This window comes from Engystomops pustulosus, chromosome 2 (assembly GCF_040894005.1).
Source record: "Engystomops pustulosus chromosome 2, aEngPut4.maternal, whole genome shotgun sequence".
NCBI classification, from domain to species: domain Eukaryota; kingdom Metazoa; phylum Chordata; class Amphibia; order Anura; family Leptodactylidae; genus Engystomops; species Engystomops pustulosus.
Window position 1 is genome coordinate 70,303,530 of NC_092412.1, and position 16,821 is coordinate 70,320,350.

General features: G+C 43.8%; 1 protein-coding gene across 1 annotated transcript in view; it reads right to left on the reverse strand.

The window, feature by feature from the left end:
• COG3 (component of oligomeric golgi complex 3) overlaps positions 1 to 13,723 on the reverse strand; it is a 53,248-nt gene extending 39,525 nt beyond the window's left edge. The window contains exons 1-9 of the mRNA XM_072135247.1: positions 13,434 to 13,723; positions 10,881 to 11,027; positions 8,931 to 8,992; positions 8,662 to 8,827; positions 8,114 to 8,188; positions 6,471 to 6,563; positions 4,174 to 4,299; positions 2,738 to 2,818; positions 1,980 to 2,023 (exon numbers count right to left, since the gene is read on the reverse strand). Coding sequence (XP_071991348.1) covers positions 1,980 to 2,023; positions 2,738 to 2,818; positions 4,174 to 4,299; positions 6,471 to 6,563; positions 8,114 to 8,188; positions 8,662 to 8,827; positions 8,931 to 8,992; positions 10,881 to 11,027; positions 13,434 to 13,604 — 965 coding nt within the window. The 5' untranslated portion in view covers positions 13,605 to 13,723. The remainder of the gene's footprint in view (positions 1 to 1,979; positions 2,024 to 2,737; positions 2,819 to 4,173; positions 4,300 to 6,470; positions 6,564 to 8,113; positions 8,189 to 8,661; positions 8,828 to 8,930; positions 8,993 to 10,880; positions 11,028 to 13,433) is intronic.
• Positions 13,724 to 16,821: the final 3,098 nt, after the last annotated feature.

Below are 16,821 nucleotides of genomic sequence, written 5' to 3' on the forward strand. Positions count from 1 at the left end.
CCGGCACCGAGCTCCCCCCCTCCAGGCTCTCGGCTCCCTGCTCCCCCTGCCCCCGCTCAAGCTCCAGGCTCCTTTCCCGCTCCCTCCGCTAACATCCTCCCTGCTCCCGGCTCTCCGCTCCCTCCGGTTCCCGGCTCTCCGCTCCCTCCGGTTCCCGGCTCTCCGCTCCCTCCGGTTCCCGGCTCTCCGCTCCCGGCTCAACCTGTCTCTGCTAACGCCCCCCCCTCTCTCGGCTCCCTGCCCCTGCTCAAGCTCCCCTACCGCTCCCTCCGCTCTCCGCTCTCTGCTCCCTCTGCCACCCCGCTCCCGGTTCTCGGCTCTTGACCTACCCGCTTACGGCTCTCTGCTCCCGGCTCCCCTTCCACTCCCGTCTCAACCCGGCTCCGCTAACGTCCCCCCCCCCTCCAGGCTCTCGGCTCCCCCTGCCAACGCTTAAGCTCCAGGCTCCCTAGCCTCCCGGCTCTCAAGACCTACCCGCTCCCTACTACCTCACCGCGCCACCACCGCTGCAGAGAGGTAAGGTTACTTTATCTTTGCAAATATATGTGTAATATGTGTATATATGTGTAATATGTGTATATATGTGTAAATATATGTAATATGTGTGTGTGTGTGTATATATATGTGTGTGTATATGTGTATATGCTGTATCTACTGTTTGTTTATGTGTATATATGCTGTATGTATATGCAGCATTTGTGATATTTATCAGGGCTTCTATTTTGTACTACATGGCAGTACTCGGTATGCATTTTATACTACTTGGCGGTACGTTGTATCTATTTTATACTACTTGGTGGCACGCTGTGTGCATTTTATACTACATGGCGGTATTCTGTATGCATTTTATACTACATGGCGGTATTCTGTATGCATTTTATACTACATGGCGGTATTCTGTATGCATTTTATACTGCATGGCGGTACACTGTATGCATTTTATACTACATGGCGGTATTCTGTATGCATTTTATACTACATGGCGGTATTCTGTATGCATTTTATACTACATGGCGGTATTCTGTATGCATTTTATACTACATGGCGGTATTCTGTATGCATTTTATACTACATGGCGGTATGCTGTATGCATTTTATACTACATGGCGGTATTCTGTATGCATTTTATACTACATGGCGGTATTCTGCATGCATTTTATACTACATGGTGATACGCTGTATGCATTTTATACTACATGGCGATACGCTGCATGCATTTTATACTACATGGCGATACGCTGTATGCATTTTGCATTGCTTTATTTTTACACCAAACCAATATGATGGATCTGGTCCGGACACTCCCTGATATCTTATATTATAAGCTCCACCCCTCCATAACCCCACCCCATATGACCAAAGCCCCGCCCCCACCGGGCCATGGAAAACTGGTCTAGCTTAAAGCCGGTCCCTGGTGCAAAAAAGGTTGGGGACCTCTGACCTAAGGTATACAGAGTTATTATGTATAATGGAATCTTTGACCAGATTTTTACCCCATTGAACTACCATTTCCATCAAGTAAGGTATGAACCTTCCTTGAACTATCGCCCATTTACCTATAAAATATCATCTCAAAAGTCACGTGAATATGAGCAGAGAAGGGTTATATTTTGTCCGCATCGAGTTTTTTTAGAGGCTGGGGTGAGAACGTCACGTCCGGCTCCCCTATCTTTGCTTCCATAGTGCCTAGAAACATGCTTTAACATGCTTTTAAAGACAAGATGCTCATCTTTTAGATCACAATAGACTTATGGTTCCGTGAGATACAGAACTGGAAATACAGGGAGTTAAAAAAAAAATAAGGAGGAACTGAACCTTTATCTACAGCTCACATTACCAACTAAGCCAGTAACTCTGGTTCTGTATCTCATGGTTCTAGGTACTATACAGCCCAAGATATGGGCATCTGGATAAACACTCCATCTGCAGCAGCTGAACGCGACTCATCTCAAGAAAAGTCTGCTAATACATATACTTACTCTGGTATTTTCTCTGATCGCTGCTCCATCTGTTCAATAAGTGTCTAGGCACATAAAAAAGTAAAAACAATCAAGATCAGTCACTGTACACTACCAACACAGAGCACCATCTAAGCATACAGTGGATACATCACCCATAGGCTTTCATGCGAAAAAATAATAAGTCCAAGAAACAGTTCTTTTTTACTTTGGTACAGTACAATCATGCGGACAGCAAATGTAAATTGAAGTTTTGTAATTTTTATTATCTTTTGAAAAAAAAAAACAGCAAGTACAGGCAGTCCCTGGGTTACATACACGCAAATGCAACTTAAGTACAAACCTAAAGAACCGAAGTTGGAATAGGTATATTTTATAGTTGAAATTGCAGACAAAATTTTGGGACGATTTTCAAAATGTTGTGCTGTTATGGGAACAAAGATTATCAACAAAACTTTACAGACTCCTTACAGCTGATCATTGCAGTCTGGGAATAAAATAAAAGCATCCAGAGACTTCACCAAAGGTCACAGTGAGCAGAGAGGCCCGACTAACTAGGGGCTGTCTGTAAATCAGGTGTCCTTAAGTCGGTGACCGCCTGTATTTAGAAAAATAATTCTCGGTATCACCATATTCTGACACTATTCTTCTATACGTCTGTGTACAGAGCCGTGTAATTCATCAGGGTGTAAATGATAAAACCTTATTTAGTAATAGGCAAACATTTTACATATTATACATAAATAAAAATGGTTGAAACAAACAAAAAAAATACTTACCCTGACTTTTGGAGCCGCTCCCCTAAACTTGACATAAAATAATGTGAAAGCATTGTCAGAATGTGGCGCGGTTGATGGATCCTGCCAAAACAAACAAAATAAACAGCAAGAACAATAAGTTTATTACTTAGAAACTTCCACAATACTGAATAGATTTCTTACATCTATAGGAGACCACTACAGGCTGTTGAGGGCTTCCATATGAGGTCTGAGTACTTGGTGTTAGTACAATTGCTTTATACTATGTGTAATAAAGTAGTAAACTTCTTCTAGATATATAAACTTTACTGCCTGGAAACAACGTTAAAAACAACATTTTCTCAACTATGTGCCCAAAAAAACCCTAAAGGAAAAGGGTATGAACAAAAGTGGAAACACTGAAAGTGACATAATATGATATAATATATTACTATAATAATAATAATAATAATTCTTTATTTATAGAGCACTCACAGATTACGCAGCGCTGCACAGAGTTTGCCAAATCAGCCCTTGTTCCCAATGGGGCTCACAATCTAATGTTTTGGAGTGTAGGAGAAAATCTGAGGACCCGGAGGAAACCCACGCAAACACGGAGAGAACATACAAACTCTTTGCAGATGCTGACCAGGATGGGTCTTGAACTCAGGACCGCTTCTTATCAGGTCATTAGCATTCACCCTTTAACCCCTAAATCCTATATCTATATGAACTGATTTTTATTTTTCCAAATTTTTGCAGATATTACAGTTTTTCCCATGGGTAATATAGTACAATACCTACGTTTTGTATTACGTCATCGGTATCTCCTGATTAAAGGAAGATGCTTTACTGTCATACAATATAACACACTGTATTTCAGTATATGGCAGTTTTGCTACTGATTTGCTAGAAGGTCCTGGAGTCTAAGACTATTGGCTGTCACTGGTAACTGTTCCCCGCCCCCTGTGAGGTCACGTCTGAGTGGCAAGAAAATCTAAGATGGCAGTGCCCATGCGCCGGTACAATTAAAATGCCTCCAGCAGTTTTGCCCCTACACCCAGCCTGACTATAATACTACAGCGTGTCAGGAAGGGGTTAAAGGAAATCTACCATCAAATTCAAGCATGTATAAACCAGGGACACTTACTCCTCGATCCAGGCACCGGGACTGTGGTAATGTTCCTATATTTGTTATCCATGGCCTCCTTCCTTCTAAAATCAGCTTTTAAAATCATGCAGAAGAATGGCTGAGGGCCTCTGTGGGGACGTTACCAGAGGGGTTAAGGTAGCCCCTCAGGATCATTAGCATTAGAGACCATGGATAACAAATATAAGAAGATGCAATAAAGTATCAACCAATATACGCCATAAACATACAATATCATGACTTGCGGTTAACGTGCAATAATACATTTACACCTTCATGTAAAATAGTTGTGTAAAAAGAATATATCCACATGTGGCTCCTGACATACCCGTTTCATGAGTTGGTTTGTGAGGTTCTGCAGTGTGTTCACGGTGTAAGTCTTCATAAGGTGCATAGCTTTAGACAGACACTGCTTAACCTTTGTCATGTACACAGGATAATCTTTATAATTTGGCTGTAAGAAAAAAAATATATTAATAATCATTATATGTTTATTATACTCTAGAACAGGGGTCAGGAACCTTTTTGGCTGAGAGAGCCATGAACACCACATATTTTAAAATGTTATTCCGTAAGAGCCGTACCATATGCACATGCCCCCCAGTAGATAGGTAGTCCCAGTGTCACGGTTGCCCCTATGATCTAGGCCCCTCTCCGTGGCAGTGCCCCTTTCCAAGCTCACTCAACAAACCACTTTCTGGTTCCCTTCCTGTCTGGCCAGCACGCGCCGGCACTCACGCTGCCCACTTCCCGTGTTCCTATAAAGACTGGCGGCTCCCAGCATTCCCCGTCGGATCTTAGTGCTTCATGCCTATGAGGAAGCTTTCCACAGTGTTTCCTTCCCAAGTGTTGACCCTCCCATTGTGATCCCGGACCTGTTCCTGATTCTGCTCCTTCGCTGCCAGTCCTGATCTATTGCTCCGTCCCCGACCATGCATCATTGCTGCCTGCCTTGACGGTGTGCCTTTTCCTGACCACGAGACTGCCAAGTGATCCTGTACCTCGACCTTGGAAGCACCGTGGACAAGTCGCACCTGTGGAATTACCTGGTTGTACCACCCTGTAGCAAGACCATCCTGCTTTGCGGCGGGCTCTGGGGAAGACCGGGTGCCACTTAGATTCCATTCCCAAGTGTCTGCTTACATCATTGTCTGCGGTGGTCCAGGGGATTCCCTACTCCAAATGCTGACACCCAGGATGGTAGGTAGCCCTAGCACATGTCCCCCAGTATATAGGTAGCCACAGCACATGCCCTCAAGTAGATAGGTAGCCACAGCACACGCCCCCAGTATATAGGTGGCCCCAGCACATACTCCCATTAGATAGGTAGCCCCAGCACATACTCCCATTAGATAGGTAGCCCCAGCATAAGCCCCCCAAGTAGCTCAGTAGCCAAAGCACATGTCCCCGGGTAGATAGGTTGTCACAGCAAAAAAAAAAAAGATTAATCACTTACCAGCGCTCCCTTCAGCCAGCTCCTCATCGCTCCAACGCTCTTATCTTTGACCCAGGTTTAGACGATGGCGGCGATGGCGCCTGGGTCGTACAAAGGATGTAGGCAGCGGTAACATTGCTGCCTGTGTCCAGTGATAAGTCTCAGAGACACACAGCAGCCATCACTATTTATTAAAGATCTGTCCGAGAGCCAGGTGCAGCCAACAAAAGAGCCACATCTGGCTCCCGAGCCATAGGTTCCCTACCAATGCTCTAGAATCTAATGACGGCAACAAAGACATCTGTCTCTCACACGTACTCAGATCTGAACCGGAGCCTAACGACATTTATCTAGCATTAGTTAGTTAGAATAATAGAGGTCTACAGGTGTGGATGTTTGTACCAGCACCTCCACAAGATTCACAGAAAAAGGATCTTACTAGCTTGTCATGCAGTATACAGATACATATACTGCCATTATTAGCAGTATAGCCCAACACATCAACGGCAGCCGAGACAACCCTCAACTATGACAAAGCAACTAACTAATCTAAACTATTTTACAAATATAAAATAAAAACATTACAACACTTTTCAGACAAAATCAGTAAAGGGCCATAGTCTTACATAACATACCTTCTATGATCCCTCCAAGTTTAAGTCCCTGCAAAAATGCCTTACCCGGGATAGATGAAAACTGAGAGTCCTCAGATGTTGATAATTGGTTTAGTTAGGCAATAAAAAGGTATAACAATTGCAAGCTTTCAAGGCTACGTAGGCATTACCATCAGGGATGGTATAAAACAACATCTGAACATCCATGTAGATATTGTCTTCTACCATGCCTGATAAAGAGACCTGAGTAGCTTGCAATTGTCATAATCTTTTTTTAGTTAGGCAATAAAAGGTCAACTGAGGACTCTCAACTTTCCTCTATTTAACCTCTGGCTACCAAAGTACAAAGGATTGGAAGTAAGAGTATGGAGACTTTGCCAACAAGGGCAGCCTTGCAGGAGTGTGGAGGCTTACAGCCACTAGCGGATCATAGGAAATATGCAAATATGTTTTCCAGGATGGAATAAGGAAAACATTGCGTCTTTTCATCTGGGATAAACATCTGCACTGTTCCATGGATCAAGCACAGCCACCTGAAACCAGTATTATTAGTTTAAGGAGAAGACTTCAACTTACATGTGCTGAGATATAAGATATACAGTCATCGAGCTTTGACAGCATGGGGATAAATCCTTCACTGTTCACAGATAATGTTGGGGAATTCAACTTCTAAAAGCAGAAAAGACCAGAGACAACACATATCCTGTCAGTTTATAGCACTGCCATCAACATACATGTATTCTCCAACATCAGAACAAATCATATACCCACTAGCCTGAGGGCATTGTTTTGCCATCTGCCTAGCAGAGGATATACACAAATACACATGATTGGTTATCTGAGCGCATCAGTCTCACATAGTAAGTGTTACAAAGGTAACGCAAGAAAGGATAAAACACTTTACGGATTCTCTGTTTAGGAGGGCACATAGGTAAACTATAAAACTCTGCTTTCCTAAATTGAAGGAAACAGAAAGCAGACAAAAATGAAGATAGTAGCTTTTACATCATGCACTATGGCTGCTCGAAGGCACAATCTATAATACATTGTTAAGGAGGTTGCACTGGTTTCGGACGCCATCTTGACTACTGTCCGCCATCTTAGATACAGCGGCCACCTTGGGGGGGGGGGGGTATGCTTCCCTTTTAGAAGCTATAGAGTTAAATGTTTTAATTCAGCTATTTTTCTCATTTAAACTGTTGTTTGCCTTTTCACAATATCCTTGGCATTTCTTACCGTCCTTCGGGCCTCTGTATTCTTGTTATTTATTTTGGTTATGAAGAAGCTTCTAGGAGCCATTGTGTAGATAAGCATGGCTGTAAACAAGGCCTAGTCATTTTTCCCAGAATGTGCTGGTACAAAAACATAATGGCCAATAGAATCTAAGTGCCTTATCAACACCCCAAATGCTGATCTCTACGTGTTAAAATATAGCTGTATCTGTTTGAAATAAACAGTGGGATTTGAGTGCATCGGAAGACCGACTGTGTCTTTCATTTACTCTGTCAGCTCGCTGCCGGCAGCTATCTCATCCTCCCTCAAAGGGTTAATTAGGACTCACCTTACAAAAGTCAAGAGGGCTGTTGGGGCCCTGCATAAAAATCCCTAACAACATCTACATTCTGACAGATAAAATGTGATGTGAAAGCAACCATAATATTTTATTTTTAAGATTCTTGTGTTATCCCCTCCTTGAAATGTTACCATTGCCCTTTGTCAGGCCGCATTCACACATAGCGTGTACATTGCATTTTGAAATGCAATACAACAGCTGAGAAAATTAGATTTTCCGATTTACACTGCTGTAACGTTACGTTTATAAAACTCATTGTTGTCTGAATAAGTACATGTAAATGCAGTGCGTTAACACTGTGCTTACATTGTTTTGTAAACGCAAATGCTGACACAATGTAATTAGCCACATCTCCTCTCCCCAGCTTTTGTATTGCGTTTCAGAGAGCATTGTAAATGGCCCATGTGAACGCAGCCTTAAAGGGATGTGCCCTAGCATGTGCAACCGTTTCCATGCAGAATATGAGTTATCAGCAAATTCAGATTTATAAAAGAGAAGATTCTGCAGCTTTTTCTAATCGTTGTCCATTATCTAAATCTATTGTCTGACCTGTACCTGTAGATAAAGTTCTGTCGGAGGTCAGAGAATACATACATATAAACATATAGTAATAATATCATATCTTGTCATACACGCAGATACTCACTGTATTTATGTTTTCAAGTTCGTTAAAGTAGGAGAGTTTCTGCTGAATGCTTTCTGCGAGGTTCACAAGTTCAGACTAAAGAGAAAAAATAGCAAATAATCAGAAACATCTTGAACGTCACACACCTACATACGAGTAGTCCTAGGAGTAGGACGTAGAGTTTGATCTACTTTTGACACGCCAAAGGTTGACATCAGGACAATATTGTACGGGCTCTACCACTGCCTGTGGGACGGAGAGAATTATAGGTAATTTTCCTCTCTCGCTATTTTAAAAGGGAACCCATCACACCGAACTGGTTGTACCTTAAGCAATCAATTACGGAATGTAAACATAAGTTATTGACCTGCAGACACCACAGTGATTAATGGGGTTGCATCATTAATAATATGTACCTCTTAGCTACAGGATATTAAATAAATATGAGATTGTGGGAGAGTTTTGAAAGTTAGACCCCCCTCCCCATTCTGACAATTTATGGGGTACAACTGGGGAAGCCTCCAAGTACCCCTGATCCACTCTAGAGTTCTATGAAAAATTAAAAATACCTGTTCCTTTAGTAGCTGTTCGCAAGCTTCATGTAGTGTTCCCGTTTTTGTTGATACAAATAAGTACTGTTTTTGTAGAGACTCCAAATGCTGTAGAGCAATATTCACATCATTCAATATGGCGTCACACTGATCCTGGAAACCAGACAGGTATTCTCTCATCTCCCTAATGAAACCAGTAATGATAAATTCAAATATTTAGCAAAACTGAATGTTCTGTAACCCCTCTACATGTGGATAAAAGGTCACAAGAATATTATATAACATACCTGTACTTTGCCCCTTCATCTTGATCCATGTGAGTCTGTAACTGAGCAAACCAAGAAAAGAACTACAAAAAAAAAAAAAAGCATTGATAGTCAGAAAAGATGCTCATTTATGTTTATCAGTATGAAGCAGCGATGGTGAACCTTTTTAGGGGCTGAGTGCCCGAACTACAAGTTCGATTTGATCAGTAATTTATTATTCCCAGCTCTGACACATAGTATTAACGTCTTAAGGACGCCAATACCAAAAGAAGGAGCAGTAATTTGGATTATCATTGTAGCTTTCCTTCCTTGAAAAGGAAGTACCGTATATACTCGTGTATAAGCCGAGTTTTTCAGCACAAAAAATGTCCCCTCGGCTTATACACGAGTCACAAGTTAAAATACAACACTTAAAAAAGACTTAAAAAATAATAAACTTATATACTCACCCTCCGGTGGCCCCGATCTGCAGCGCTGCTCCCCCGATGTCCGCGCGGGTCCTCTTCTGGCTTCTGCGCCCGTCTTCTGTCTTCTGTACATCTCGCTGGGCGCCGCAATTGCTCTCTCCCGGGCGCCGCTGTTGACGTCATACTAGGCGCCGCCCGGGAGAGAGCAATGGCGGCTCCCAGCGCGATGTACAGTAGACGGCGCGGAAGGCAGAAGAGGACCCGCGCGGACATTGGGGGAGCAGCGCTGCAGATCGGGGCCACCGGAGGGTGATTATACAGGCAGTCCCCGGGTTACGTACAAGATAGGGTCCGGAGGTTTGTTCTTAAGTTGAATTTGTATGTAAGTCGAAACTGTATATTTTCTAATGGTAGACCCAGACAAAAAAAATTTTGGCCCCAGTGACAATTGGAGTTTAAACATTTTTTGCTGTACTGGGACCAAGGATTATCAAAACTTCATTACAGACATCTTACAGCTGATTATTGCAATCTGGGACTATAGTCAAGCATTCAGAAAGCTTCACCAGGGGTCAGAGGGGTCTGTCTGTAACTATGGGTTGTCTGTAAGTCGGGTGTGCTTAAGTAGGGGACCGCCTGTATAAATGTATTATTTTTTTTAAGGCTGGGCAGCGCTGTATACTACTGGGGGCAGGCTGGGCAGCGCTGTATACTACTGGGGGCAGGCTGTATACTACTGGGGGCAGGCTGTATACTACTGGGGGCAGGCTGTATACTACTGGGGGCAGGCTGGGATGGCTGTATACTACTGGGGGCAGGCTGTATACTATAGGGGGCTGGCTGGCTATATACTGGGGGGGGGGGTCTGTGACCAATCCATTTCCCACCCTCGGCTTATACTCGAGTCAATAGGTTTTCCCAGTTTTTGGTGGTAAAATTAGGGGTCTCGGCTTATACTCGAGTATATATACGGTAGCTCCATTGATAATTCAGAGCTGCCCACAGCTACTTGCTAAGCCTGCAGACCAATGAGGTGTTGCATTAAAATAACCCTAAATGCAGCACATCCTGCAGGAGGAAGACTTGAGTAACTCAACCTGTTTGACAAACTCTGTGCTGAGTCGAAGGCCTATCTGCCCACAGAGAGGGATCCAAGTACCGCCTCTGGCACCCGTGCAATAGTTTTTCCACCACAGCGATAGAAGATACATATCTGATTGGGGATCTGAGACTCACACAAGTGACAGAATGCAGAACCACAAGTCCCTCTAAGCCATCCTGTGATGCCAACGCCCAGCCTTGGCTTGTCCAGTTGGTCCTGCCTTAGTGAAAGCGTCTACAAATATTTGTAGATAACTGCAGACACTTCATATTGCACACAGATTTACAGCATAAAACGCAGCATCATTCAGCATTCCTTTCAGTTACATTTCAAAAATTTCATGCAGAAGCTACAGGTTATTTCTCCATGTAAATGGACATGTTATGCAGATGTTTTCACCCATAGCATGTCTGCAGCTGATGTGAGCTGGATTGGTCCAGGTCTGCTCTATAGTGAACATACTTGTTGTGCCGTTTCAATTCGATCATCCTCCATTCCAAGTGCGGAGAATCCCTGCTGCAGGATGCCTTCAGTAGACTCAGGAACAGCTCCTGATAAGCTTACAGTCAATGAAGTGGAGGTCAAACTGCATAAATCTTCTATGGGGAGCTGAGGAAGTAGAGAATAAAGGTTATGTATTTAAAGTGCTGTTTAATGTTTTAATGCAAGTTAGAAAAATATATAATATTATATAATATTAATATTATTTAAAAGAACAAGCAGAGAACAAAACAATCACACACAGAGAATTGTATTGTATATGAGCTCATTGCAACAATGTTTTGGGGTTTTTTTCATATGTTTTTTTAATGACTTCTCTTTCCTATCTGTCAAACAATTGTGATAAAAAGTAACTGAAGGGGTGGAAAAAAAAAGTCTATTTACATTAGGGTCTATACGCCTGCTGATTGATATCCTTGGGAAAACTGCAAAAATAGTCCCCGAATAGGGATATTCCAGGATTGTTGTTACCTATTCACTGAGGTTTCTAAGGGGAAGTTGCAGATACCTCAGTGCTTAGACAAACCTTGTTGTCTTTCTACTGCTTATCAAGCACAGCACATAGTATAGAACAGTGATGGTTAACCTTTTAGAGCCTCAGTGCCCAAACTTCAACCAAAAGTCACTTATTTATTGCAAAGTGCCAGCACAGCAATTTAAGCAGTTATTTATTTCTCATTGTTCATTGAAAACTTTCAATCCTTCAGCCTCCTAAGGACACCAACGCAGTTGAAAGGAAGAGCGTAAATTTGTCTATTATTGTAGGAAGATTCTGCAGGTAGATTCTTTGAGTCCTGTCTGGTGAACTTCATGCTGGGGTGATGGCCTGGGTGCCCACAGAAAGGGCTCCGAGTGCCGCCTCTGGCACCTGTGACATAGGTTCGCCACCACGGGTATAGAGTGTACAACAAACTCATGAAAGACACTGAGCTGCAGATAGACCACATGATGGATGGACAAGTCATTAATGTCCAGTTTGTCCACCAGTGAAGCCATAGATTCTAATGTAAATAAAGTTCTCTCTTTTCCGGCTGGTTTGGTTCCTTGAATGAGAATGACAGGCCATATGATGGATGGACATGTCTTCCAATGGCTTGCAAAGCAAAAGTGGAGTGTTGCCAAAGCTGGTGGACAATGATACTGTATCATGTAGCTCCAATTAATTTTTACCCATTGGTGAATGCTTTCTATAAAAGTTTGTAAAGAAAATGTCTATGAGCGGCTCTTCAGGATGTTATAGTGTGGTAGAGGGCGGGATTAAGGTAGGTGTAGGCGAGGGCGGGATTAAGGTAGGTGTAGGCGAGGGCGGGATTAAGGTAGGTGTAGGCCCTTGGGCGCAATATCTGTAGGGAGGGGGGTACACCTGAATGTCGCCCAGACAGTGGTATGCATTATTATTCTAAATTATCATTGATATTCTAAACTTTCTCCGACTTAAATGTTAGCATCGCTGCTGGCTTAGCTGGCAAAGGTGCAGTGGTGTTATCCAAGCTGGTACAGTGGCAGTGGTGTTAGCCTAGACACATAGACAACTGCGCCAGAATGGGAAGCAGATAGACCTCCGTAACATCACCGTCTAGGAACCCGCTTTCTATTTTGGTTGCCTTTACGGACATTATGCAGTAGCGATTATCCTGTCATAAATAAGAGCACGTGTAGTACTTGAAACACGTTGACCATTACGCAGTTACATGCGATTTACTTTGGATGACATTAAATTTGCAATAAACGCTGCGTTCATCCGTTCAAGGAGCTAAATCTGAATCTGTGAAATATATTCTGCAGTAGCGCTTTCAATCCACGGAGAATGCCGCTGCCTGATTAAAATGATTATATAGGATCGGAAATCATGGATTGATTCTTCCATTAACACAGCCACATCTCTTCAATGTGTTACCACTTGTAACCAAAATAGGAGCCATCACTTCTCCTGGCACATCTGGAGAATCTCATCTTATACCTCTGTTTTGTCTTGCCCCTCGGTTACTCTGTGTCATAAATAGACAAGTTACCAATGAGGAGGACAGGATCTGCCGTAGTCCGTGCAATGCTCTGTACATCAGTCTGCGGGGTTGGAGGAATGGTGACACCCAGCTGTCATTTCAGACATAAGTTTCTTAACGCAATAGACAAGGATCAGCGCTGGTGGAAAAGATGACCTGGAATTGTTGTCATGCAGGATACAGGAGAGGAGTTACATGGCTGGAGGGGTGACAAGAGTGATGACAAGCTGTGGATCAGGTTTCCGGGAGAGCAGTGCTGTGATTTTCTAAAACTGTACAAGCCCTTTAAGAGAACAGGAAGAAATCCTACAAGAAACTGACCGATAGGGTGTCACCGCTGTGCACCCCAGTAATGGGTGAGGTGGAGGATGTGGGCGAGGGGGTAAGAACTGACAGGGGGCAGGGATGTGACCCTGGGATGTCTGTGTCATCTAGAAGACAAGTACAACACACAGCACAAACATGGCAGTGCCAGGCAGACACGGCGGGCATCTCCCCGGCTGTCACTCACCTCTGCAGGGATTGGCAGCTCCTCTGCGGCCGCTTTCAGCTCCAGCACGGAGTCCGTCTGCCTCTCTGACAGCGGGGCCAGCGGCTCTGACCTCCGGTCCCACAATGCCAGCCTCTCCCGAGCCTCCAGCTCCTCTGCCCCGGAAGCCGCTGCCATCATCATTACCACCATGTACCGGAGCAGCCACAGCAGCAATTCTGTCAGATCCGCTTCCGGGATCCAGAAACCTGGCAACACGGCAAAAGGGAGGGGTCACACGACCCGGAAAAGATTACGAAGACGCCGCCACGCCCACTCTAGAAACACAACGCGTCAATAGCCAATAACACCGCACGTCTCCTCCACGTCTGGGCACACCCCTGCTTCCACGCTGTCATTAGGGGTGGAGCCTGGATATTGTAGGCTATGCGCCAGACAAGGGCGGTGACGTGAGCCGGGTGCGGGTTTTGTTGTAGTCGGTAGGAGCTGAACCAAGAGGGGTGTATTCACACTATGGCGTCATGGTTGCGTCACCTGTAAGATTAACTACGTCCAAACCGCAGACTCCTATAATGGTTTCACTTTTAGCCACTCTCAATCTGACCGGCTGAATGTAATCTCTGACTTTACAGGTGGATCAAGTCACAAGTGGGTTTCACTGGGAAAATAAAGATTTGCAGCAAAAATTGTGCTAAAATAAAACCGTAGTTTGAGATAATTTTTCATATAGTGTGTTGGAGGATGTGGTGAATATTGTTTTTATATACTTTATTAAAAATAAGCATGTGGGGTTAAACAGGAGGAATTAGAATCATAAAATATAACTTTTATTCCAAATATATTAAAAAGTATTTATCCATAGTGTTAATCTGGCCAAGAAGTGGACAGATGGAACTGCATGGCCAATTTACCCGCAGAAGTGAAATGCAAGTGTATGTACTTAGCAGATACACCTATAAAGCCTCAGGTATATCTAGAATATAATGGTTCAATCTTACCATGATTCAGACATATCACAGCTTAAATCAAGTGGGTGTAAGGGGCACACGGAACTAGACTGTCCCTAGGTACACCCCTTTTTCGCTCCCGCCCTTACAAGGGCAGTCCACAGCTGTCCTTGTCAGTAATAACGCATGCCCCCTGTTGGCGTCACCTTCCCTGACGCGTTTCGTCTCCCGACTCCTCAGATGGTTAGTGAAAAAGCATTAAGTGGCATGCAAAAGGAGTGAAGTACCCTGTGCGTCAAACTTCACAAGTATATATAGAGAACCGCATATCTCCTGTCCTAGTGATGGACCCGGAGATCTCGTGTGCGGGCTGGCCGTATGTGTCGCGACACAAGGACAGCTGTGGACTGCCCTTGTAAGGGCGGGAGCGAAAAAGGGGTGTACCTAGGGACAGTCTAGTTCCGTGTGCCCCTTATACCCACTTGATTTAAGCTGTGATACGTCTGAATCATGGTAAGATTGAACCGCGGGTAAATTGGCCATGCAGTTCCATCTGTCCACTTCTTGGCCAGATTAACACTATGGATAAATACTTTTTAATATATTTGGAATAAAAGTTATATTTTATGATTCTAATTCCTCCTGTTTATCCCCACATGCTTATTTTTTATTAGAATTGGAGGTTACTACGTGAAAAAACATTTTTCGCTATTGCTGTTTTTTTATATACTTTATTAACAAACTTTGCTTAGACTGCATTCACGCGAACATATGGGGGACGTACACTCACCGGCCACTTTATTAGGTACACCATGCTAGTAACGGGTTGGACCCCCTTTTGCCTTCAGAACTGCCTCAATTCTTCGTGGCATAGATTCAACAAGGTGCTGGAAGCATTCCTCAGAGATTTTGGTCCATATTGACATGATGGCATCACACAGTTGCCGCAGATTTGTCGGCTACACATCCATGATACGAATCTCCCGTTCCACCACATCCCAAAGATGCTCTATTGGATTGAGATCTGGTGACTGTGGAGGCCATTTGAGTACAGTGACCTCATTGTCATGTTCAAGAAACCAGTCTGAGATGATTCCAGCTTTATGACATGGCGCATTATCCTGCTGAAAGTAGCCATCAGATGTTGGGTACATTGTGGTCATAAAGGGATGGACATGGTCAGCAACAATACTCAGGTAGGCTGTGGCGTTGCAACGATGCTCAATTGGTACCAAGGGGCCCAAAGAGTGCCAAGAAAATATTCCCCACACCATGACACCACCACCACCAGCCTGAACCGTTGATACAAGGCAGGATGGATCCATGCTTTCATGTTGTTGACCCTACCATCCGAATGTCGCAGCAGAAATCGAGACTCATCAGACCAGGCAACGTTTTTCCAATCTTCTACTGTCCAATTTCGATGAGCTTGTGCAAATTGTAGCCTCAGTTTCCTGTTCTTAGCTGAAAGGAGTGGCACCCGGTGTGGTCTTCTGCTGCTGTAGCCCATCTGCCTCAAAGTTCGATGTACTGTGCGTTCAGAGATGCTCTTCTGCCTACCTTGGTTGTAACGGGTGGCGATTTGAGTCACTGTTGCCTTTCTATCAGCTCGAACCAGTCTGCCCATTCTCCTCTGACCTCTGGCATCAACAAGGCATTTCCAGACCATTCTCTGTAAACCCTAGAGATGGTTGTGCCTGAAAATCCCACCAGTAGATCAGCAGTTTCTGAAATACTCAGACCAACCCTTCTGGCACCAACAACCATGCCACGTTCAAAGGCATCAAATCACCTTTCTTCCCCATACTGATGCTCGGTTTGAACTGCAGGAGATTGTCTTGACCATTTCTACATGCCTAAATGCACTGAGTTGCCGCCATTTGATTGGCTGATTAGAAATGAAGTATTAACGAGCAGTTGGACAGGTGTACCTAATAAAGTGGCCGGTGAGTGTAATTGTGCGTTATAACTTACCTTGCACCATGACAAAACAAAATTGGGTAGTCACAGGGGTTGTGCTTAGGTTTGACGCATTTCAAAAAACAACATGTGCAGACTCCTCAGATCTTAGCCCCCACCTTTGTGCTCCTATACAGGAGCACAAAGGAGGGGGCAGTTTGCAGTACAGACAAGTCACGTGTTGTTTTTGGAAATGCATCCAAAGCCCAGCCCCTGCGACTACCCCAGGATTTTGGGAGCAAAACCGCAACCACTTGTTTTGCTTTCCTGCTGCAGATATTGCTGCAAGTTCAAGCCAACGCAGGAGGAGAAGTTTAGATCCTTTTTTATATATATATATATTTCCCGTTCCTTTTTAATCCATTCCTTAAATAGGCCAAAAAACTGCAGCAAAATCTGTACCAGAAAAGCAAATAAAAAGCCTTTGTTTAAGGGTTATGCCACACATGGCGTATTTGGTCCGTTTTTAAGCATGTGTTTTCAGTTAGCTTAAAAACACATAT